At 42.6% G+C, this 25,503-nt stretch overlaps 1 protein-coding gene across 1 annotated transcript in view; it reads right to left on the bottom strand.

The window, feature by feature from the left end:
* MORC1 (MORC family CW-type zinc finger 1) overlaps positions 1-22,601 on the bottom strand; it is a gene marked incomplete at its 5' end in the record, with an annotated part of 137,846 nt that extends 115,245 nt beyond the window's left edge. Inside the window, 7 exons of the mRNA XM_081138323.1 lie at positions 529-688; positions 4,475-4,583; positions 5,236-5,326; positions 8,386-8,454; positions 14,135-14,169; positions 18,731-18,784; positions 22,537-22,601. Coding sequence (XP_080994449.1) covers positions 529-688; positions 4,475-4,583; positions 5,236-5,326; positions 8,386-8,454; positions 14,135-14,169; positions 18,731-18,784; positions 22,537-22,601 — 583 coding nt within the window. The remainder of the gene's footprint in view (positions 1-528; positions 689-4,474; positions 4,584-5,235; positions 5,327-8,385; positions 8,455-14,134; positions 14,170-18,730; positions 18,785-22,536) is intronic.
* Between the last annotated feature and the right edge of the window lie 2,902 nt (positions 22,602-25,503).

Below are 25,503 nucleotides of genomic sequence, written 5' to 3'. Positions count from 1 at the left end.
GAAGTCTAGAGAGAGATTGGCACTGGAAAATGGTACTAGACATGGTACATTCGTGTTGAGTAGAAAGTTGGTGGGAGTTGAAAGAACGCAAAAAAAGACTTATTAATTTGAAAAAGAATGTCTACAAAGCTTTTGCTAACTGCCACAGAAACTTAGATTCATTCCTTTATAAGGTGCTCTTATAAACCTGGTATCATCGAACCTTAGACACTGCAATAAGCATCTCCTAACCTTGGTACCTGGTGCAGCGACTACGGAGCCCCTGTGGTCGGAGCTTGTATCACCCTCTTCTCATCCATTTTCACCAAGTTCGTGGCAGTACAAACCTTTCTCCCACTGTCAGGGACTTAGAGTTATATGTTTGGATTCTCTTAATATAAAACTTATATGGATAAAATAAATAATTGCCCCATGTGAGATGCCATGTGATATTATAAAGAGAAAAAATATGAACACATACATATAGTGCCTTTCAAAAGACAGAAAACAAATACTTCCATCAAAATTTCAAAGTTTCAATGATCTTACCACATTTCCCATAGATTGTATCAAATTGCCGCATTAATTCAGCTTCTGTTTTATAGGGAGAGTACTTATAAATTATAGACAATTCAGTTGAGAATTTCTGAGGATCATCTGTAACAGATTCTCTGGTTCTTGTTAACCATGAAGGCATTGGAACCACGACCTATTAAAAAAAAAACACAAAAAAACACACACCACACATCAATTTACTATGAAACACACAAATAAAAACCATCATCCTTTTGTCTGATTGTAATTCAGTCAACTCTTCATCCAAATTACCAAACCAAACACAAAGTTAAAAGTTTATTTCCTTCCTGTACTCCAGTTTTATAAGGAAGAGACACATAACAAATATGTATACTCGGGGTTTTATTCTAAAATGGTCAACTGTGAAATGTGGGGACAGGTGGAATCTACTTCTGCTTTCTTTTAAAATATGGGTAGAATGGCAGAGGAGACAACAGTAGCAGCATTTTAGAAACTGAAAAGCAAATGACAGCGTATCTAAGAAAACCAATCCGAAGCCCATGCCAGAAAACAGAACCAGCCTCACTTATAATCCAGAATCCCCTAAAAGGCTCAGAAATTGATGATATGAATTAACTCTAGCAGTGGGCAAAGGGGGAAGAGAGCCAGAAGCGCATCCAGACCCCCATCTGGCAAGAGCTCCTCCCCTACCTCCACAGGGACTAGATGTTCACTCGCTGTAAAGAATGGGACAAAGCACTTCTGAATTAGATGACATGCCAAGTACAGTTGTCAGGGGACCTTACTGAGATGAGAGGGATTAAGTGAAAATGTACTTATTGGGTACTGAGAACCCCAGATCTCTTCTCTCATTTGGCTCCCAGAAAGCTGTCAGGTAAGCCTTCAGGCAGAATACTGCAGGAGTCTTCTCTGAGAAATGTGACCAGCCCAGAAAAAAAGATATACAGAAAATTACACTGAGGATTTCCCAATAAAGCAGCCAGCTAGATCTTACTATCGTGACACCCATAGCTGCCAAGCTCCACCCACACTCTCAGAACTTTCAATAGGCATTTTATTGGACTAATCTTTAAAGTACAGCAGGCTCTCAAATGTCATTTTGTTCAACGTTGTTCTGTTACAATATTGATGAGAAAAGAATTCTCACAGGGGCCACTGTCTGTGTGGAGCTGGAACATTCTCCCCAGTCTACGTGGGTTTTCTCCAGGTACTCCAGTTTTCTCCCACATCCCAAAGATGTGCCCGTGAGGTAGGCTGGCGTGTCTGAATTGTCCTAGTCTGAGTGAGGGTGGGTGTCTGAGTGGCCCTTCGATGGAAGGGCATCCTCTCCAGCAAAGAAATAGAAGCTACAAAAAGATATAGATGAAAGAAAATCTTCAAATATTACAGGAAAATGCCCCAGAATTGAAGGACATGAGATTCCAGAATGAAAATGTCCAACAAGCGCCCAGCAAACAATGGATGCAAACAGACCCACTCAAAGATGCAAACAGGCCCACTCAACGGCATAACACTGAAATCAGAATACTGGGGACAAAGAAGATTTTACTGACCTTCAAAAAGTAGAGAGGAGGGGGAAGCATGGGTCACACACAAGGAATTAAAATGGCTGCAGACTCCCTCACAACAACACTAGAAATCAGAAGATTATGGAGCAATGCCTTCAAAGTTCTGAAGAAAAACTTAGCAATATCACCAAACCAGACTATCATTACCTTTTCAAATAAGACAAGAACATTTTCATGCATCTGAGAGCTCAAAACATTTTACCTCTCATGAACGCTTGCTAAAATGCTGCTGGAGGATGTTACACCGAAAAGGGGGAGCAAGCTATGAAAGAAGACATGAGATTTAGGATCTGAGATTTAACACAGAAGAGAGATGTAAAGATTTGGGTGGACAATGTCACGGGCAGATCTCATGATGGCAGCTGAACACCACCCATGGAAAGCAGGAGTGTGAGCTGCAGCACATGAGCAGTGGTAAAGACACAGGAAAACAAGCATTCAGTGGTAGTGTTATAAATACACAGAACACTAAGCAGACAGTTACTGATTCCAGGGAAAATAAAAAGTTGTGCAGGAAGGAGAAAAAATAACCATTTATGACATGGTATAATTATGAATAGTGTTTATAGAGTCTCATAATGTAAACACTGAATATTGTTATAACCATAATTACAATTGAGCTATGGAATTGGAAGGATGTGTGTGTGATACGAGTAGAGAGGAAAAATATATAAAGCCTCCTCTTTTATCATGGGAGGTTAATGCCTAAATCAAATCAAAAGGAGCAATGCACCTGCACAAAGGCATGGTTCTTCTTGTGATTTCTTATAATGCCAAACTGCATGCTGGAAACACTCATAACAGTTGTGCAATATTTGTACAGTTTTGGCTAAATATTTGTATAGTTTTATTGCAAGGTTGATTTTTGTGAATTTATTGATTAAATATCTCCCCTGCAGAAAAAGAAAAAAGAAAAGAAGCCATACAAGCTTGTTGCACACAGATATCCAGAAAAAAAATCAAAAGAATCAGCTAAAATTGTTGGGAGAGACTGCCTCTGTGGAAACAGGAAGACGTTACTGGTTTTAGTAAAAAAATAATAATAATGGTCCATTTTAGGAAAACAGACCTTTGGCCCAGTTTCACATGCCCTTTATATACATAAAGTACAACATAAATGCTTGAAGCACCGCTTTTCCTCATGTCAGCACCCACTCAGCTTCTCCCTATTGCCTTCAGACTGTTCCTATTACCCAGCCCCACTCCTCTGCAGCCAGCGAGCACGCTCTGCTCCTGCTGGGCGATCCCCCATTTTCATACTGTCCCTCTAAACCCCGTTCTCATCTCCGGGTCTGAGACTGGCTGAACACCATTTCTCTCCACAAACCAGCCTTTCTAGTTGCAAGGTGTGCTCACTCCATAAAACAGCCATTGACGACTCAAGGCTAACGTCTCCACCTATATCGTTTTTGACAATTTGTAACAGCAGAAGCACATAGTTGTTGAATAGCATTCTTTTTAAACACCCCTATTTTGTTATTTAGCCAATTCATATGTGTCTGCCTTATTCTGTGATAGCGCTGAAAACACTTTGGCCGTCAGATGGTTTTCTGCTTATTTTCTACCTTCCATAAGGTCTACCCAGTGCTGGGCAGACAGCAGTTGCTCAACATGTATTTGCTGTACTGAATTATAACTGATGTTCTTAATAGTAAAATTCAGATACTGCAAATTAATATAATGTCTCTGGGCCATCAAAGGGAGTTGAAATTACTGTCACTGGAACTACAATTTTAAGTCTATTTCACATTCTATTCCTTTAGATTTTTTATTCCAAGACTTTGAATCCAATATTCTATTTCTTTTAAGAATGATAATCCAGCCCGGCCGGGCGTGGCTCAGTGGTTGAGCATCGACCTAAGATCCAGGCGATCGGGGTTCGATTCCCGGTCAGGGCACATGCCCGGGTTGTGGGCTCAATTCCCAGGCAGGGGCGTGCAAGAGGCGGCCGATCAATGACTCTCTTCATCATTGATGTTTCTATCTCTCTCTGCCCCTCTCCTTTCCTCTCTCTGAAATCAATAAAGATATATATTTTTTAAATTATTTTTTTAAAAGAAAAGGTAATCCATTTATGGCACAAGTGGTAGAAATGTTTTGCAGGCTTCTTCCCAAAAATCTCATTGTGCCAAAAGGAGCTTCTTATTGTGGGAGATTTGTCTACATAGATAATGAAAATAAAGTTCTGAAAACTGCCTAGAAGTTAAAAACCCAAGAGAAGGTCAATAAAGACAGGCTGCCAAGGACCCCAGCCACCCTTTCTTCATTTCCCAAACATATCCCTAAATTTCTAAATCATAATCAGAAAGAATTCATAATTTTACCTCCTGAGATAGGAAATGATACCATACTGATACCATTGGAACCAAAAAAAAAATCTAAACTCTTACCTCACTCAGACCTTCTCCTTCACAGAATGTCTGAGAAAAAAACACACAGGTCATCGTTTCTTCCTTCTTTGTGAAAAGAATAAAGTCTTTTCCAATCCTCATGGATCCGCTATATTAAAAATCAAAAACATAACAGTTTACATCTCAAATACTGAAAAGAAGGAAAAGGCAGGCAGGATACTGTGTGCTATAATGGATTTTCTCTTCATAGAAATAACTCCACTGTTTTGCTGACCCATCACCAAGAGGGTACAATATGATTCCCCGCCCCCCCCCCCCAAAAGTAGAACAGACGGATTTGAACTAATCCAGCCCACACTTTTGCTTGAGCCATGACTTGTGGAGATAAGGGGCTATCTGGGCTGAAGAGGGTAATAATTGTCTTTCCCTGGCAGGTGCCACACTGGTGATCATGGCCTGTGTCCTTGCCCCTCATTGAGACATTCTACTTAAAAAAGCCATGGACACAACTAACACCTGTGCTAAACTATGTTTTGAGAAACAATAAACCACAGAGATGCAATTAAGCTCTAAAGTACAGCAATTCCTGAAAGAAGATTCATCGCCTATTTGAAAATTAATTTTAAATGTTGTCAAGATCCAAGTCAGTTGTGAGTATGGAGATTCGAAAACAAGGTGGGACTCCCAAGTTTATATTCTTTTTAAAGCTTTATAAACTTGGGCCATTCTGCATAAGATTGCCTTGAACTAAATATTGTTCCAATATCAATAACATATGCCTTCAAGAACAAAATTCTCACCTTTTAAGACCATTGCCATATTGCCCAATAAACTTCAAGGTTGATATCCGTTTCTTGGATGTTCCAAAGTAAATGATATCTGATGCCTCCGCTGTAATCCATAAAAGTTTAAGGTGGTCAGGGATCATGAGTAGTTCACAGGGCCAGCTGTTCAGGTGTTAGGATGACACACATATCTCAGGGAATCAGGACAAACCCATACCTCTTGGGACGGTCCAGAAACAAGGCTCCTTAATCTCTGACCAGGATCTTAATCGTATTACATTGAAGGAGGTCAGACAGACCTAGCCATGTGATTTGGGGTAAATAAGAGTTTAAAACTCTGAAGCGTAATTTCCTCTAAAAGGGAACTACTAATACTTGTAGCACAGTTGTTGATAAAGATAAATAAAATGAATTAAATAAGGGATGTATTTTTCAAACCATGTACACAACAGACAGCGCTTGATAAATGCTAATAAATTTTAAGCATTATGGTTACTTGTACCACTAGGAATTTTCCATAAATTTGGCCTTTATCCTAACCCATGTGAGACTAAGAACGGAATGGCTTCTGGTCTGATACTGCCTGGGGAGGAATGGCTACTTGTTTCAGACTTTTAGAGTTAGTCTTCTGTTCTCTTCAGGGCATTCTGGAATTCCAGAGAAAAATCCTCTGGATTTCAGAAAATACATCCTTCCAGAAACAGAAAGCTCCCAGGGAAACAAGGAAAGATAGAAATGGGTCTCCCAATTGGCCCACTTGCAAATATGCTCTAGAACTGTTCTGAGGACGCTGTGTCAGTCTGAGGGAACACATGCTACAGTTCAGTGGCACCTGGTATGGGGTGTGTAAAAGCTACCACTCTGCTTGTAGGAAGCTAACCTGACATTTACCACATGTTCTTACACAGGGTTGGACATTAGGTGAGGGTATCCATAATGGCAATATTAGTTAAAACTTACTGATTGTTTAGTATGTTCTAGGTACTATGTTATATACTTTACATGCACCATTTAATATTTAGAACAAATTTACAAGGAAGATATTATTATTATCTGCATGTTATTTACAGATAAGGAAATTTAAGTTTAAGGAGTTTATATAGTCTTCCTAACGTCACAGAGCTGATAACTGCTACTGCCAAGATTACAACCCAGATGTGTCAAAGATCAGATCCCATGGTTTTCATTAGACAATCCATAGACTTCTATGTATGGTGGCCAGAGTTCAGGGCAGAGGGTCAGAACAAGGGTGACAGACATCACCCTTGCCCTCAATAACTTTATGTCATGGTAGGAGAAACCTACCATGAAAGAAGTAGGTAAATAAACAAAATCATTTCTTAGAGTGTTAAGTGAAGGTAACAAAACCAGGGTAATGTGACAGAGAATTAACAGGAGTGTGTCCTGCAGATAGAATGGTCAGGGAGGCCTCTTTCATAAGGTGACAACTGAGGTGAGGTTCAAATGATGAAGGGCCAGCCAAGGGTGGCTGGAGTGCCGTAAGCAAGGAGGTGAATGGTAGGAGAAAAGGTCAGGGGGCAAATAATGCAAGAAATTGAAAGCGTTACTGGGGGTATGAATTTTATTTTAAAGTAATGAAAAACCACTAGGAGTTTCAATCAGCAGAGTAATATGATATGATTTATGTTAAAAGGAAAAAATCCACTCAGGATTTCTGTATGGGGAAAGGACTGTCACAGGACAAGGCTGGAGGTGAAAGAGTTTGGAAATTACTACAGTCAGTTTCTGTGGGTCCAGAGTGATCTGGCTCAGTCTGGACAACAGATAGATTCTATTTTCAATCATCAGATAAACTCCCTGTAACTTATTACTCAATTTCTAACCAATGTTAATAAAGAATTGCTCTCTCAGCACTAGTGTGCTTTTTTTTTAACACTACTCTATATGTCAGCTGAAGCGTGTTCCTTCTGAAGATCTGAATATTTGTCATTTTCCTGTGTTTTGATCATTTTGTTCATGGAACCATATAAAATGAGTTGCTTCTCTTTTTTAAAGAACTGCCTTAGAATGTATCACACATTCTTTTATTTAAAGTATTCAGAAACATAAACTTAACATTCAACCTAGAAGTGAAAACTGAAACTGCTTTTTCAGCATGGTTTTCTCACAAATTCTACTCTCTCTTATTTAGTTAAAAACTAGAGAACCAACAATACTTTGTAATCAAACCTGGAAAAATCAAAATTATCCAAACAAAGTCAGAACAAGAACTGAGTAGGATATATGAGCATTTCTAAACTTGCTAATAAATTATTCTTGGACTATTCAGACCAACGGGGAACCTCCAAGACTCAGAAGAAGAGAACTGCTTTACTCTGTATCCTCTGCTTCTATCAGCAGGAATGAGCATTCTTTCCTCTGTGGAACTAACCAAGACAGTCCCATGTTACTTGAACTCCTTCACCATTTTTAAACCTAAAGCTCAAAAACCTTGGCTTGTGGCACATACACAAGTGCTGTAAGAATTCAGGGTTAAGCTAGCCCAAATAACTCAAAGGCCTCATCAGATGAAATAAATAACATTTCAATTCCACAGCAAATAGGTACTATGCACCTACTACGTGCTGGCTTTTGCCAGCCTTGAAGATACAAAGATAAAGCAGACAATATACTGTGGAGGTATTCATTATGATGGGTACATTCAATCGAAGACATGAAGCCCTTAACACGCAGAGAAAAATCACAAACTGCAAAAAACAAGGAGAGATAACCTCCACCTCAAGGTTAAGCAGAAATTTTTAAATAGCCTAAAAGCACTGGGAACTGCCTTAGAGGTCTCACAAGCAATACCTGAAGGATGGCCTAAAAACAATCTCAGCGTCCAGCCAGTAACTATTTATATTCCATTCATTCCCAGACGCGTTTTCGTACAAGTCATCAGGCACCTTCTGCCTTTCACTTTTCTGGCAATATTTATTTACATTCACTGTTTGTCTTAGTTTTAGATGGTTACGATGAATTTATTCTGTCAGCGGAACTATTTAAACCTTAAAGAATTCAACAGTATGTTAAGGCTGGGGTTTATATTCCTTAATAGCTCCATACCTACTTTTGCACAGATAGCTCAATTTACTTTTATTTATTTTATGAGTTTCCATACTGTTTTCTCCAACAGCTAGTTAGGTATCTCGATAATTAACTTACCAGGGCTCATGCCACATCCATCATCCAAGAAGCACAACATGAATCCACCCTGCAGTTTTTCATTATCCACTGTAAGAGAAAGGAGTTATCACTAATAAATACTGGGCTTAATTTGTTCATCAGAAAGTCATGCTGCTCGCATAATTATTCATCTTCCTCAAATGCAGCCACTGTGTGGCAGAGTTATGGCCCAACGACACAGCTCAGAAAGGCGTTTTGACTACAATTTCACAAGAAATTGCAGGGGGGAAACAGTGAAGCAAAAGAAAGGCTTTGCATGAACATAAACCATCTACACAACGAATTAATGACATGCTCAGTTCTAGAATTTGACTCATCTTTTAGACTCCACGTATTTCTTCCCTGGGGGAGGGAATAAAGGTAGATGGTGATATGGTTCCAGGATCCCTCTATTCAGACTGATCAAATTTTATTCCCTTCCACCAAAGCTCAATTCTAAAGTCAAGCCAAGCCATTCTTATTAAACACATCAAACTCTCTTCCAAGTAGTTAATTCCAATAAAAGCCACCTGAACATGCTTCTTTTGTTACTGTTGTCGTTGCAGATTTTTTAAGTTTATAGATTTTTCTCATTTCAATACCGCATTAGTCATGGGGCCAAAATTACAAAGAAATGGCCAGTCTTAGAGACTTTCAGAGCACTGACAGTTAGTGAAATCAAGTTTTTCAGTGGTGTCTTTAACTATAGATTTATCCAATTTGAATATTTTACTATTTATACCAAACACTATTCTACGAATTCTAAATAACACCTTTCCCCCTTCCTAGGAACTTGCCAAGATGGTAAAAGCAAAGAAAGCTGCTCAAGAGCAAGTACTGACCGCAAGTAGTCAAGAAATGATTTAAGACAATCTCTGTTGTGTGTGCATTTTTATAATAAAATTAAAAATACTTCACAAATTTTCATTCTTAAAATTATACTTATGGTGATCATTTGAAACTATGCTGTTCCAACATTACTTCTCAGAGATCTACCACTTGCTGTGGTAGTCTTACCCTCTGAAACTCTGATGCAGTATTTCATTCAAATTTCCAAGTATGTATGTTCATTGTTATTTTTTCCTTTAGGGACTGATAGATTTAAACTCCCCAGTCTGTTAGTTTTATAAATATACATGTTCAAAATATTTTGAGCCCTGGCCTGTGTGGCTCAGTAGTTAGGCATCATTCTGTGCACTGAAAAAAGGTCTTGGGGAGTGGGGGGGGAGGGGGAGGGGGAGGGTTAGGTCTTTAGTTCCGTTAAGATTTCTTCCAGGAAGCTTTCCTAATCCTTCCACGTCACCAGGTGCCCATTTTGAATGTTTTCTTTATAATCTGTGTTCCCTCCTTTCACAGCATGTTTAAATGCCTATTCACATATCTATTTCTCTTTCCGACTAGTGGGTCTTACACTCTTTGGAACACAGTTGCCCCAGAGATACGGCGAAAGCTATTGACCCGCTCGCTACCCATCAGAGTGCAGACACACACCGTACTCTCCATGGAGCCCACATCAGGATGCCAGCTCCTTAAAAGCAGGCACAGTGTGCACTCAGCACGTGGCCCAGTGTCCTTTGGTAAGCACTAAAAAATATATATCTGCCCTGGCTGGTGTTGTAGCAGGATAGTAAGAAGCCAGGAAAATCCCTGGGCAAGTGGAATGGGGAAACTGAGACAAAAAAATTAAACAAGGCCAAATAGTTTGGGCAGCTCGCAGCCAGCCTGTGAACTGCAAGACCTTATCTTCCCTAACCAAGGACACTTAAGAGCAAGTGTCCTCCCTAATCAGAGACTACATTGTTTAAATCACCCTGGCCTGGAAAAATAGAGAACAAAGACCCAATTAATGCCATTTGTTCCAACTAAACCCAAGGACAGATGAAGTTGGGGAACAAATAACAAAAACCCCATTAAAGCCAGACAGGCCTAAGATAAAAGTAAAACAGTAAACAATACCAAAGAATTACCCCAAACTCCCCTATACACTTATTTTAATGCATCAGCATACTTTAAAATGCACCTGGAAAGCTGATAAATATTCTACTGAAACCTTCCCCTAAGATTCTCTCTTGCAGAGAAAAAAAATGGATAAAAAGCCCTCAGGACAGACTCAATGCAGGCTCACTCTAGAGCCCGCCCATGCTCTGTCCTGGGCGTGAACTTTTTATTTCTTCCTAATTTCTAAGGGTCCCCATGAGACTTGCAGCCAGGGGAGCAGTAGGCAGAGGCAGCTCAACCTAGGCTCACCCCCTGATCCTGTCTCCAAGACCCTCTTTTTCTCTGACTTCCCTGTGAGCTAATGGCAGCCCTGCCTTGGCTCACTTCTTTCCTATAACATTTCTAGAGAACCAAAGCAGAGCACTGTCCAGGCTCTCCCCTGTTGTTTCTTCTACCCTAATTTATTCCTTTGTTTCATTGTCCCCAGCATCAACAAACATACTCTCAAATCCATCTGGACTTGTGTTGCGATATCTTTCCTACACGAAGTCAAGGATCCACACACTACAGGCTGGCCTGAGTAACCGTGTGGCTCCATTGGTCCAGTATCCTCCTGTGCACTGAAAGGTTGCCAGTTCGATTCCCAGTCAGGGCACATGCCCAGGTTGCAGGGTTGATCTGTGGTTGGGGTGCATACAGGAGGCAACCAATCGATGTTTCTCTCTGGCATGGATGTTTCTCTCTCTCCCTCTCCCTTCTCTCTCTCTCAAATCAATAAAAATAAATAAATAAACAGAAAATTAGCAGGAAAAAGTGTATCAAATGCATACCCATGTTTACTACAACTAATACACACAGAAAGATAAAGCACCCATGGCTAAACATATATTTAGTTTGAAATTTATAGCCCTCAAGTTACCTAAAGAAAACCTAAGACTAGAGAATAATTCAAGGGCTTCAGTAAATAATTTGAAAATTAACCCAATACCTAGGTTAACTATGTATACCCAAACAAATTCTATCTGTTGGTGCAAAACCCCTGGCCTTGGTTTCTTTGTTTGGAAAAATTAATTTGCTAGGTTTATGACCATAGCATGGTTTGCTGCAATAAAAAAAAACTTGGTTGGGCGTCATCCATGAGCCGAAAGGTTGACGGATCTCGGTCTTGGCACATGCCCAAGTTTCAGGCTTGATCCCTGGTAGGAAGCATGCAGGAGACAGCCAACAGACATTAGGCTCTCACATAAATGTTTCTGTCTCTCCCCCCTCCCCTCCTCTCTCTCTAAAAAAGTCAATAAAAATGTTTTTTGAAAAACAGCTTTATGGCTCAGCAGTTGAGCATCAACCTATGATCCAGGAGATCATAGTTCAATTCCTAGTCAGGACACATGCCCCAGTAGAGGACTCGATCTCGATCCCTGGGGGGGTGCGTGCAGGACGCAGCCAATCAATGACCTTTTCTCATCATTCCCATTCGTTCCCTTTCTCTTTCTGAAATCAATAAAGATATTTTAAAAAAAAACAAAAAAAACACAACAGTTTTATAACATGAATATGTAGTTTAAACTCAAAACCCACAAGTTCAGTTTTTCATAAAAAGAAACTAAACAAAGCAGTGCCATTTTGAACACAAATTGCAAAGATTCTTTCCATTTGTTATGACCATGACAAGTGAGGTAAATACTGTCCTGCCCTGCTTGGTGTCCTGCCACAAACACAAAAAAACAATGTGTGAATTCTGATTACATTGGTTCTATTTATGATTCCAGAAAATTCCTCTCAACCCTTCATGAATAACATGTGTGCTCTGAATGAAATGCAGCTTAAGTCTCTTCTCCCTTCTCCATTTCTAAGACCACTGCCCTAGTTCAAATCCTCATGACATCTTACTTAGGTCATTTCCATAACCCAGCCTCCCTGCTATCTCTTCTTTCACACTTCTACAGACCGTCCAGTAGGCTATTGCTGGGTTATCTTTAAAAAAAGGAAAGAGAACATTTCTAATTTCACAAATGACATTGCTCGAAGTTATTCAATGGTCCACTGTTTACAGAAGGAAAAAAACAGCAATACACTCACCTCTATCGACCTAACCTGGTCACTGTTCCCTGAATGCTTTTTCTCCACATGTCTACATGGCTCCACCTATCACATCCTTCAGGTCTTTGCTGGTAAATCACCTACTTAGCTGATTCCCCTTATCACCCCATGAAAAATAGCACATCTTGCCCATCACTCACTGTTCTCTTATCCCACTTTATTTATTTTTCTTTTCAGCACTTACCATTACCTGGTGTTTTCTGCATCTGTTCATTTCTTTATTGTCTCTCACCATTAGAAGGCATGTTCCATGAGTGCACAGACTTAATGAAACATTTTGTTCAATGCTCCATCCCCAGCACCCAGAATAATTACTTGGTTCATTCATAATAGGCCCTCGATAAGTTGTTATTGAATAAATGAATGAGCTTCTGAACTAGTCTACCTGTATTCTTTTTCTCACAGTAATTCCTCAGACAAGAATATTCTGTTTTTCCTATGCTACTCGACAAAACTCACATCCATATTTCAAGTCCCGGCTCTTTAATGTGAGGCATTCTTTCTCTGTGCTCCCACCATACTTGGGGCCTCTCCTGGACAAAAGACACTTATACTATTTTACTCTATAAAATTGGGTATATAAGGGAAGACGACCTCTTCTCCACTACTGCTGTTTCCTTCTGTGTGGACTGGAGATCCATCGGTATTAGTAAAGAGGCCCTTTTCTGGCCCTTGACTCCCTTTCCCTGTAGCAGTGAGCTCACTCAGCTGACTGGTAATTTGGGGAGGCTGCTTTCAGATCTCTCAGGTTGCCTCTGAGGAGTGAGGGGCCTGCAGAGAGCAGAGGTCCTCTCCTCAGGCCTGACTCCCCTGGTGGGCAAGTGCCTGGTTCTGGGGTTTGATCAGAAAGTCAACTATCTCTCTCACACTAAGCTCCATACTCCAACGGAGCACTTATCAGCAATAAAGACTGACTCTTCTTTTATCTCTCACTTTTCAGAACTTGTAGAGTAGAAAGGGGAGAACACTGTCATTTATAACGTTTCATCAGATCGCTCAACATGTGAACTACAAGCATCCACCTGCACAAGATTTTAATACTTAGAAAATTGAGTTAAACTGAGTTGCTTTTTAAATACAGACATGGATTTACATCCTGAACAGTCCTCTCTCGCCTGTGAGCAATAGCCAGCATCTACAGGAGATCTGATAGAATGGAGATGGGGTCATTTTTAACACCACAGACGCTTCTCTAGGTCGTGTTAACTGCAGGACTGGATCACAGAACCTAACTTCATTCGCATGATATTCTAATGAACTACTGAGCGCAATAAACGCTTGGCGACTAAAAATGAAGTTCATGAAGAAAACATGTCTGGTGTGAATTTCACAGCCTCCAGCATTCACAGGGCACGTTCACTTGTGCATTTCAAACTGTGGTAAATTGAATATGCTGGGCACTTCATTATAAATGCTTGTTAAGTTAACATGCTTTTTAAAATAAAAATGTTCTCTCCTGGCCGACAAAGTGACTGACCCGAATCACTCTGATGCTTTCACAAAACCCCCCAAATCCCTAATTTTGTAAACAGTCTCAGAGTGATGAGCGTCACCCCTGCAGTCTCGGCCGGCCCGGTCGCTGCGGTCGCCCAGCGCTCAGGTCACACCGAGGTCCAGGGGCGGGCTGGGCTTCCCGGGTAAGACAGAAGCAAAGTGCCCACGGGCGGCCCAGCAGAAGGAAACAGGGAGGAAAAGAAAGAAACCTGCTCACCTGAAAACACGTCAAGTCTGGCAGCCCCCGCGTCTCTGGAAATACAAACATATCGTTGCTTCAATGTGAAATTGTTTTAAAATTTTTTTAATTACACTGATGGGCCGCGCGGAGCCCCTAACCTGTGCGCGTCCCGCCCCGCTGGCGGCAATAGAGCGAGCGAGGAGGGACGAAGGGCTTGGGGGGCCCGAGCCCCAAGCCCGCACCCCCACCTCCCCCCTCCCCCCACCACCTCCCCCCTCCCCCCACCACCTCCCCCACCACCACCTCCCCCCTCCCCCTCCCCCCCCACCACCTCCCCCCCCCCCCCCCGCGCAGCCTCCCCCGGCCCCCAGCGGGCACCCCAGGACGGCGCGTGGGCGCGGCGCCCCCTGGAGTCAGGTCCTGGGAGCTCGGGCTCTGCGCAGGGCGCCCCCCGCCGCCAGCCCTGGACGGTCCCACCCCGCCCCCACCTTCTTCGGGTGGTGCGCCACCATCTTGCCCCGTCCCCCCGCGTCTCTCCCCGCCTTGGATGCCCGAGGCCGCGCACCCCGTTCCGGGCGTCCCCCCGGGCGAGTACGCGGGCCCGGGCCGGCGTCTGGGGCGCGGGGTTAGCGCTGGGCCGGCGATGGCGTGGGGCCGGTGCCACAGCCCCGAGCCCTGGGTGTGCCTCCGGAGCCAACGCGGGCGCCGAGGGCGTGGGGGCGCCGAGGGCGTGGGGGCGCCGAGGGCGTGGGGGCGCCGAGGGCACCCCCGGGCGTGTCCCCCCACGCCACCGTTTGCTCCCACCTTCCCGGGCACCCAGCGCCAAGGCCCTGGGGGTCGCCCAGCCGCCCTGGGTCTGCGGGGGTCGGCCCTTGAGAAGTTGGGGAGGCCGGGCTGCTCTCCCCAAAGCTTCGCCTCTCCCGGGGCCCATCCCACCTGGAGCTTGTGTGGTTTAAAAAAAATCCACTTAAATCGCCTCAGGAACAACTTAATTACTAAAGTGTTTAACTCTGCGTTTACTAAGTCATCATAAACCAACACTTATGATTTGAGAATGGTACAAAGCCTGAAACTCAGAAATTTAAAATGAGAATGGTACAAAGCCTGAAACTCAGAAATTTAAAAGAAGCGATGGAATTAATGGTAGTTTCACAAAAAACAAACAAAACTCAACAAAATAGATATGAGTACTTTTTTAAAAAACTGGAGAATAATCCAGAAGTCAGAGAAAGGTTTTCATGATATATTTTGGTTTTTAAAAAGGTGAAAAGAAAAACGAAATTCCTAAGCAATGATGTACTGCATGAATACATTTTTAAGAACATATGTAGTGTACATGTGTATATCTGTAATGAAAGAAATCAAAATGTTAACAGTGGTTTTCTCTAGGTCAGAGGCTGGGAATACCATATAGCCCATTGGCCAAATCTGGCCCTCCAAGTGTTTTTGTAAATAAAGTTTTATTGGAACACAATCAGGCCCATTCACCTACATATTGTCTATGGCCGCCTTCACACTGCAATGGCAGAGGTGAGTAGTTCCAGCAGAGAACGCGTGGCACACAAAGGTGAGACTATTTCTTCCCTGGCCCTCTACAGAGAAGTGTGCTGACCCCCCTACACACACACTCTATGTGATAAGATTGCTGAGTGAGGTTTTCTTTTTTTTGTTTCTTAATTTTCTACAATTCACAGGCATTATTTGTGTATTTTTGAAGTAAAAGTTTAAAAAGGGAAGGAGGAAAAGCCAGAAGATCCTGGCTTCAACATCAAGGGTGCGAGAGAAAGGACAAAGACAATGGGGAACAAGGTCTTAGAGGCAGAAGAGGGTATGTTGAGGGAAAGAGTCTAGAAGGAAGCTCAGAGTAATAAAAACAGCAGTCAGAGTCTGACGGGAAAATCTGAGTCTCTCCCCAAGTTCCCACCATTCCCAACCCAAAACTACCCCATATAATCTGAATATGTGCACATCCTTGCTCTACATGCCTAGTTTCAAACTTAACCCCGTAGCGCCTTCGTCTAACCAACTGAATCTTCTAAGCTCCCCCTATACAGAAATGCTGGTGTTATTACCACTGCCATTTCTGGAGCATTCTCTGTGTGTCAGGTAAGCACTGAATGAAGTATTTTGATCTATTTTTACTTTGACTATTAGAAGGACTCTCTTCTTCATTTTTACCACAGTCACATGATACGTAGGTATCATTATTTCCATTATATAATTATACATTATACAGAGTACCATGTACACAGTAGGTGCTCAATAAATGCCCCTGTACTGAAATGAAAGTTTTCAAAGAAACTTTTCTCATACAGAAATTCCATGGGTATAAGGCACAGAACAATAATTCACCTTTACAGCACATTAAGACATTTTATAATAGACTTTGTAATTTAGCCCGGGTAAATTTCTCTCTGAACAGCTATTGTATTTGGCAGAGGCTCCTAACCACGCCTTCCTGTACAGCCACATAATTTCCTTTTCTTTTTACAGTATTCCTTTACTATCTTCCAGTTCAAGTTTTGAAAACTACAGGAAATCATCAAAATCTTGAATAAAATACTATAAAATAGTTTTTTAGAATAACACAGGACTATATGAAGACCTTCCTTGTGAGACAAACCAAGCAACTTGACTAAGTTAAACAGCTCACTTGATGTCAAATACTAGCATCTAGGCAGTGGTGGTAAAGTGAAGCGTCCACCGAGAGCAGAGGAACTGAGGCGTTCAGGCTGGATGCAGGGCCCTCAGCAATGGCCAAGCTGAAGGCACAGGCTGGTCCCAAGAGAGCACTTGCTACGCACCTGATCCCTTGAGGATGTGGTCTCAAGGCTGCTATTTCTAATCTTTAAAACAAACAACAAAAACAAATGTGCAGCATCCAGATTTTTATATGGCACCTCCTGTTTCTTAAATTTTACAAACAATTCCTTCACTTCTTCCTTTTCTTTACAAACACTGTGAACTTTCACTATGAATCAAACAAACATGAGACAGGCCGGACTTGGTCAGGGGCTGCCAGGTTACAAATGCTGCTCTAAGAATTGCTTTATTGATCACATCTCTCTCACTGCCCTGAATCTGAACTCAGTCTTCCTTTGCCAATCACCATCTGCTGCATAAACTGTTCCCCTTGTTCTATTTCTTCTGCATCCTGACTTTACCTGCCCTCCACTGTTGAATGAATGAGTGAAACAACTTCAGAGAAGACAGTTGGCAAAATAGACTGTATAGTCTCGGAGAAACAAATGTCAAGGTTGAGACCTGTTCATTCAGAGTTACAGATACTAAGCTGCTGAAAACGGACATTCAGTGGGAGGAAGGACTAAGGGACACCAAAGGGGCCCTGCTTCAGAGCCGTGGGCCAAAGCAGACGCTAGCAACCCTGAAATCCTGAAGAGACACTCACCATGAATGTCCTTGAGTCCTGACCTATCCCTGTTTGCTCCTTCTAAGCTGAGTTTGGAGCTCTCCTAACCAATGAACTTTATTCCTTTTCTCTTCTCCCCTCCCTTTCTGTGATAACTGTGATGCCACTAGTTCTACAGAGAGAGAATCTCCTGTAAGGGGGAACTAGTGACTTTTTACTTAGTACTGGGCACTGCTGTGCAGAAAGTTCTGGATGGCTAGTTAACTGACTACATCCTGCATTCACACACAGTCATCTCCCTTCTTAGGTCAAAAATGGGGGCCAAATGTAAAAAGCTGAAATCCATTTATCCATGGCAGGGAATTTAGGTCTCTCTGCCCAGATCCCTGATCTAACAACCGCCTACTGCCACCTGGGTAGGCTGCTTTCTGCAGAAAAGGGAGGTAAAATCTTCTGTCATAGGAAAACACAAATACAAAACAAATCCAGGGCCATATTTGATTAGTTGAAAAACTCACAAGCCCCCACAAATACACTTAAGTGAGCCTTAAATTGTTAAAGAGACTTCTTTAAACATCAGTGCCTTTATCAGAGACAGTAAAATGGGGTAGGGGAGTTCTGTAGCCAGACAGACTAAATTTGAATTCCAGTTCTGCCAAACATCAGTTGTAGGTTCCTGATTAAGTCATCTAACCTCTCTGAGCATCAACTTCCACATCTGTAGAATTGGTATAATTACAACTACCTTAACGTGCTGCTGTAAAGATGAATGAGCTAATACCCACCTATAAGGTGCGTAGAACAGGGTCTGACACATAGTAGGAGATCAGCAAGTTAGCTCTTTTCTCCTTAACTATGCAATTCACTTTGATGCAGACTTCAACAAATGCCCAAACTCAAATCTAAGTTCTCAAGACACAGCATATTTGATATATAACTCAAAAACATCCAAATGACTATCTGCTGCTACATGGTTATTAAAGCTAGTATATAGAAACAAACATCCAATTTACCTCCACTTCAAGTTTGATCATAAATACAAACTGAATAAAGATGAATAATTCTTCCTCTCACCTGTTCTTTTTATTATAATACTTTGTTTTCATAACAAATCAATTCACAAAATATTGCTGATTTATAGCAAATCAATTCACAAAATATTGCAGGTGGGGGGAAAGACATTATTTTTTCATCTTTAAATATAACAAGACTGGATCTGTGGAAGGTTCCCACAATAACCTTTGTTCACCGATGAGCCTTACCTTGCATTGTCCAGCAATTCAGCCAGTGCTCCAAAAAGGAAACTGTGTGTGGTGCTGATGAAGAAATAGAGAGAAAACCAAAAGTTAAATTAACTCTGGAACCAGTGCAAAAGGTTCAAAAAAGTTGCAGACTAATGCTCTCCAGGTCTAGACAGATAATCAATTAAGAAGCTATTCTAGAAGCAACTTCCTCAGCACCATCCAGATTCTGAAGTAGATGACTTCATTACAAAGCCAGGGCTAAGAACACCATTGCCGAAACATCCTGTCTACTCCTAATGCAACAAAGACTTCACAGGCCTTACTGTGCTTAGAGCAAATGCTGATGTTTTAAATTGCTTTGTTAGCATTTGTTCAAGTTTTTTCAAATATTTTTTCATTAAAATATTTTTGAAGGCCAGATTATTTCTGAAAACTCCTGATAAAAAACCAGCCCCACTAAAAGGTCCTCAGACTCCATATGCAGACACAGGCACTGATGGGAGACCCGTTTGCCCCACTAATCTACATTTTTCTGTAGAATCTTTTCACCTCTGAAAAGTCTGCTCCTTAAATAATCTCATTAATTACCTGCCATCACTCTGTTCTATACTCACTCGTGCCAGGTCCTGGATAACATCACACTCAACAACCATCACCATATACACTCTGTGGGTGAAATCAGGATGCCTTGGGGTCTCACACTTGCTATTCATTTCCTGATGTGCATATTTCAATCAGCATTAAGGGAAGATTCACTATGCAGTTTTCTTTTTATATTTAGTAAATGGAGCAAAAGCAATAAACACCATTTATTAAAAACATCTGCTCATGTGTACAGAAGGAAAGGTCATCTGCAGTGTCTCAGAGACGCCAAATAGCTCAAGCCACAGGACAATACGGTAGCTGAAAATTTATTTTTCAAAATATATATACATACATCCATTTTTTTGGAATTTCAAACTTTAAACACATGCTGATAAGGGTTCTCTTACTTGACTCAAGTCAGTTTTCAAGCTTTGCAATTTAAAAAAAACTATTAGATATTATTTTTGCAAAAAAGTGTTCTCGCGAAAGAAAGCTAGTATATGAAAATCTAAAAAGAGTAAGATATAAAAAAATAAAATAAAATAAATAGCAAAGGCGAAGTGTATAGGTAATGTGCTTTACAAAAGCAGCATTTAAACCACAAGCCTTTCTAGTGAATTTAAAACAGATGATTCAATATACAGAAATTCAACCAATCCTTCAGGAAAGTCATTGCAATCATTCAAAAAAAAAAAAAAATCACATACAAGTTTCTGCACTAATTCACTCAAGAGATTGTACTGTCTGCCTGCCATGTACCAATGTCGAAGGACATGGGCTTTACCTTTTGCAGGCTCGAGCTCGTGGGGGTATGGAAAATACCCAAGTCAGCAAGCACATGAGGGTGGTGAGGCCTCCCGATTAGGTGCCGGGAAGGAAGACAGGCGGGGGAGAGGAACCGGCGAGGAGGGGGCCTGGTGGCCAGCGAGAGACCCTCTGCACAGAAAGCATTTCAACAGCCCTGCAGGGTGAGGGGGCTCGGCCCTCTGCAGAGCCGAACGGGAAACTCCAGCGAGAGCGGCGCTGCAAAGGCCTCGAAGCAGAAAGAGCAGAGGAGGCCCGTGGGCTCTGCCCTGGGGAGACGGGAGGTCCCCTTGAGGTGCGGGCCCGGTCACGGTTAGGAGCCTGGGCGCGGTTCACGCACCTGGGAACCCCGCAGTGTTTTAAGGACAGCGGCACAGCTGGTTTACTTTTTAAAGGGCTCACCCTGGCAGCTTCAGGAAAACGGACCATGTGGGGGCAAGAACAGGAAGCGGGGACCCAGTTTAGAGGCTTGAGGGGGAGCCCAGACGGGAGGGGCAGTGGTTTGGAGGAGCCGATGGTGGCGGAGGTGGAGAGGGACAGATGAAACCGAGACCTGGTTAGGGACGGCTGAAGGGGACTCGAGGATGTGAAGGGGCCTCGAGGGGGGCTGCGCAGGGCAGGGGCCTCGAGGGGGGCTGCGCAGGGAAGGAGACTCGAGGGGGGCTGCGCAGGGCAGGGACTCCGAGGGGGGCTGCGCAGGGCAGAGACTCCGAGGGGGGCTGCGCAGGGCAGGGACTCCGAGGGGGGCTGCGCAGGGCAGGGACTCCGAGGGGGGCTGCGCAGGGAAGGGGCCTCGAGGGGGGCTGAGCAGGGAAAGGGCCTCGAGGGGGGCTGCGCAGGGCAGGGACTCCGAGGGGGGCTGCGCAGGGCAGGGACTCCGAGGGGGGCTGCGCAGGGCAGGGACTCCGAGGGGGGCTGCGCAGGGCAGGGACTCCAAGGGGGGCTGCGCAGGGCAGGGGAAGCGCCGCAGAAACACGCAGTCGCTCCTGCTCTCGCGGAGGGAAGCCTCAGACACACTCTGCCTCGGGAGCTGAGAAAATGACAACTTGTATCTGATTTTGTTCCTGCAGCTTCTGTGCTGCTGTCACTTTCGTTACTCAGTTACCAGACCACCAACTGACAATGGGGCGGTTTGGGGGAGGAGGGGGCTGGGAAGCAGGATCTGCAGACATTTTACAAAACTGAGGCTCAGGAAACTGCCCAGGATAAGATTCAGTCCCTCCGGCACTCGGCATATGATTTTTGTAAAACGCAACTCAACACTGCTATTTCTTCATCTGTCTTCCACCCCTGTTGACTTTTACTTAACTGTCCCATCTTTTCCAGCTTGAAATTATTTTCCATGGTAGAGAAATAAAAACTAAATATCTGCTGAATATTGCCTGTTCTACTGGTATTTTCTGTAAAACTTGCACTGTCCCACACAGCAAGGCTGGCTTTCCCTGGTTCTCTTTACACTTTTCTGTGGTTTCAAACCTGGTGCATCCCTTACATCAGCGATTTTCAACCAGTGTGCCACAAGAATTTTTAAAACATGAAATACCAGACTAGTTAGGGGTAATGACCTCTTTTCCCTTAGACTGTCATAGTCAAAAATTACAACAGCTAACACAGCAATAGCCATCTGGTGTAAATAAGTCAAAATGATACCTAGTTTTTGGTCATATCGGCAAAAAATAGAAAATATTTTTCGGTGGGCCACAGAATTTTAGTAATTAGTTTATGTGTGCCAGGAGATGAAAAGGGTTGAAAATTGCTGCTTCATATCAATCAGTTCTTTTAGCAAATCCAAATTACTAAAAGGTCCCCCCAAACAGCCTACGACTGTGAATTACACACCCTCACTGCTCTGCTCTGCTGTGTTGGAAGTGCCAGACGCAATACAAAACCCGTCCTCTTCCTCTGCACCCTGAGCATCTGAAATGACACCCCTTCAGCAGCCAGAAGGCACCTGGGCCTGGCAGGAGTGAGAGCACCCTCCTACTAACCAGAATGTGCGAATTCTATCCTCAGAGAGGTCACATTTTTGCAAAGACTCTGGAGGCCACAGAGGCTGGAATCAATACATACAAATTACTCTCTGGAGCGACTTTGATCTTTAAAATGTCAGGACATCGGGTAGAGAAATCGCTAGAAACGGGCAACCTCGGTGGAATGAGGGTTCTGCCGGCTTCCACTACATGGTTTTGTTAAATGTTCAATGTAGGCCTGCCTACCACTTAACGTTAATGGGGAAAAGAGGGCAGGGAGGGGGGCAGTCTGGTCCAGAATATATATCTTTATCATTTTTATCGTTTTTTTTTTTAAATTTTAAAGCATAAACAACTTTAAATATTTTCCTAAGTCAATGGTACCAAGTTCACGTATTTCGCGAGTCGCTACACCAAACTTTTCTCCGTGAGACCCTCCCCAGCTCGGGCGCTACGGACACTCACGAGTTGGCGTGGATGAAATCCAGATGCAGCTGGGCCCGCCGCAGAGCAGCATACTTGTCGCCCATGTCCTCCAACGCGACCCGCGCGCCCCTGGAAGCCACGAGGGTCCACCCGCTAGCTGTTCGCTCACGCCCACGCCGGGAAGCCGGCTCGGGGAACGCGGGCTCCCCCTTGCGGCCAGAGTGCGCAGCGCGCCCTGCGCTGTTGCTGGCGATTGGAAAGGTAAGCTGTTGCTCAAAAACACATTTTGAACCCCGTATGGCGTGGCTCCACGGGGAGAGTGTTGATTGGCGGAAATGAAGGCTGCGGGTTCGATTCTGGTAATCATGGCCCCTATCTGGGTTGCAGAGTTCATTCCCCCATGGGCGGGGCTCACATCACATGTATGAAGGTCTCATTCTTTGTCTCTTTCTCCATTCCATCCAAAAATCAAGGGGTGTGTGTGTGCAGGGTGCAGAAGCATTGGTTGAGGTTTGTTTTTTTTTTTAAAAAAAGAGGTCACCGTTTGAGTAAATGAAGCATCTGAGCTAGGCTCTTCTTCCCGAGTGGAGATTTATGTTGTTCCTGTCGTTCTTCAACTGGGTGCAACTGGGAAATGGAGCCCAAGGTTGGGGTTAGAATTTGATCAGAAATGAACAACTTGATGGTTGACTGATGGGGGAGGAGGTAGGGGGGATGGGTGAAAAGAAGAAAGGAATTAAGAACTACAAACTGGCAGTTATAGAACTAAGGCAGGGGGATGTATAATACAACATAGGGAATATAGTCAATAATACTATAAATGGTGATTTATGGGATGATTACTTCGTAAGTTATATAAATGTCAAATAACTATGTTGTATACCTGAAACTAATGTAATATTGATGTCAACTATAATTGAAAAATAAAATTTTTTTTAAAAAGACTGTGGTGAGGGTTGGGGAGTGTGGGCAAGGAAAACGGGTGTTCCTCTTTACTTGTGCAGTGTGTTCCTCAGCACCAGAGGTAAAGGCCTTTGTGTTCTAACCCCAGCACTTACCTTCCTGTGCCTCTCAGGTTGATCATATTTTCTCCAGTTGAAGGAAGGAAGAAGAAAGGAGAACAGCCAGAGAGAGAATGGCAGGAAGAAGTAAAGACAATCAGGACAAAATTTAAACTATGCGGCCATGTGGAGACTTGTAAGAATCTTTTTCACCTGTCAGCTGACATTCAACTAGTTGATGTGCAGGCCCAGCTCAAGGAATAAACATTCTGCGTATTCCAAAGGATAGAACTAGGCAAGTGGAAGGCTGGAGAATGGGGATAAATATAAGGAAGGGCTTTGTCCCCCCAGCTTTCCAAACGCTGTCACTCGCCAAGCACTGATTGCCAAGTCACAAAACCCAAGCTGAAACAGGATTTGTCAAAGATGCTGTATGGGAAGGTTCTGGTTGAGATGAGAAATTAACTGACATGGATGACCTCTAAGAAGCATTCAAACTCATTCTATTTAGGGTTAAATGATTTATAAACTACGGTAGTTCAATAGTACTCAGCAGAGATTTTACATGATAGCTTTAAAATCAGAAATGAGTGTCTATTGAATAAAGAATTTGAACTAGATGTGCTTGTGATTTCTGGGACTCATACAAGCAATGAAATTCTCAAGAACAAAATGTCAATTTGGGGATAGTAATTCTACTTCTAAAGAAAGAAGTTTATCAGTTACTACATTTATAGGAATCAGGAGAGGAAGAGAGAATTTCAATGACAACTCAAAGGAAAATTATGCTCTATTTTAATTTGAAAACTGGAAGTAAACATAAACATTTCAAGTAATTTTCCTGATTGCATTTTTGTTTTAACTGTGGCTGATGTGGTGGTGTTTTGATAGCAAACTTCTCTTTACTAAGGAACTTTAGCTATCTTTTTAATTTTTCCTTCCATAGAACTTCACAAATATGATATTTTAGTTTCACTTAATGGACAAGAAAAGCTTGATGAGCCTCTTCTGGATTTACTTTACTACCCCAATTTCCAGCTGCTGTCTCAAAGCAGTTTACTATTGGGAGGGCACCGGAGCCACTAGCCTGTAACTAGTAAAAGCTGTGAAATCTAATTCCTACCAGAGGGAAGGATGTGATTGTCGCAGAAGCACTCCTAATAATCTGAGCACAGCCCTTCTACAGTAAGCGGCCAGCCCCAAAGCCCTAGACAGTACTGGTTGGCCTGGATGACAGGCACACATGGGGATCTGTTAGATGGTACTAAAAAGAGGCCTGGGAGTGATTGCACACAATTCACCAAAAGCCTTTTCTCCTTCTCCATTTCAGCTCTGCTTAGCCACCCTCCAGCCATAAAGGAAAACCTGGCTCTTCTTCAAAGTTTACTTTTGGGATTCCTTGTTTTAGCCACTTCCCTCAATCCTGCCTCAAGATTCATTTTAACACTATTTCATGATAAAAATACCGGAGAAATAAGTAGGAAGAAGAAATTTAAAATGAGAACATCATCTGCTCATTTTATGGTTGATCCTGATTTTAAGGGTAATCGATTCGAAATAAGAGACAAAACTCTTTCTGACTAAGCATTTCAGCTTTTCGACATTCGTGCACTTGTCATGGACGGTGGCGCAAATCTTTCAAACTACATGCTCCCCCTTTTATTTCAATAATGTTACATGAACCAGTGGTTCATTACTCATCACAAACATGTTTAAACTCAAAACAAAGGTTATACACATAAAAACAGAAAACAAAAAACACAGATGTTTGTACTCCCCAGCCACGCAAAATGGTGTGCTGTTTCTTAAGAACTATAATTAAGAATTGACATTGGCAGTATTGTAATAACTACGGTTCCAGGTGAGTATTGGAAATATCAGGGGGAGCTATTTAAGTGTATGATTGTCTGATCACTGTGCTGTACACCTGAAACTGATACAAAATAATATTGACTGTAAACTAGGATATTAAAAACAAAATTTTTAATTTTTTAAAGAATTGTCA

This window comes from Miniopterus schreibersii (assembly GCF_964146895.1).
Source record: "Miniopterus schreibersii genome assembly, chromosome: 5".
In the NCBI taxonomy this organism is placed as follows: Eukaryota; Metazoa; Chordata; class Mammalia; order Chiroptera; family Miniopteridae; genus Miniopterus; species Miniopterus schreibersii.
This window is presented reverse-complemented; position numbering and strand designations above follow the sequence as displayed.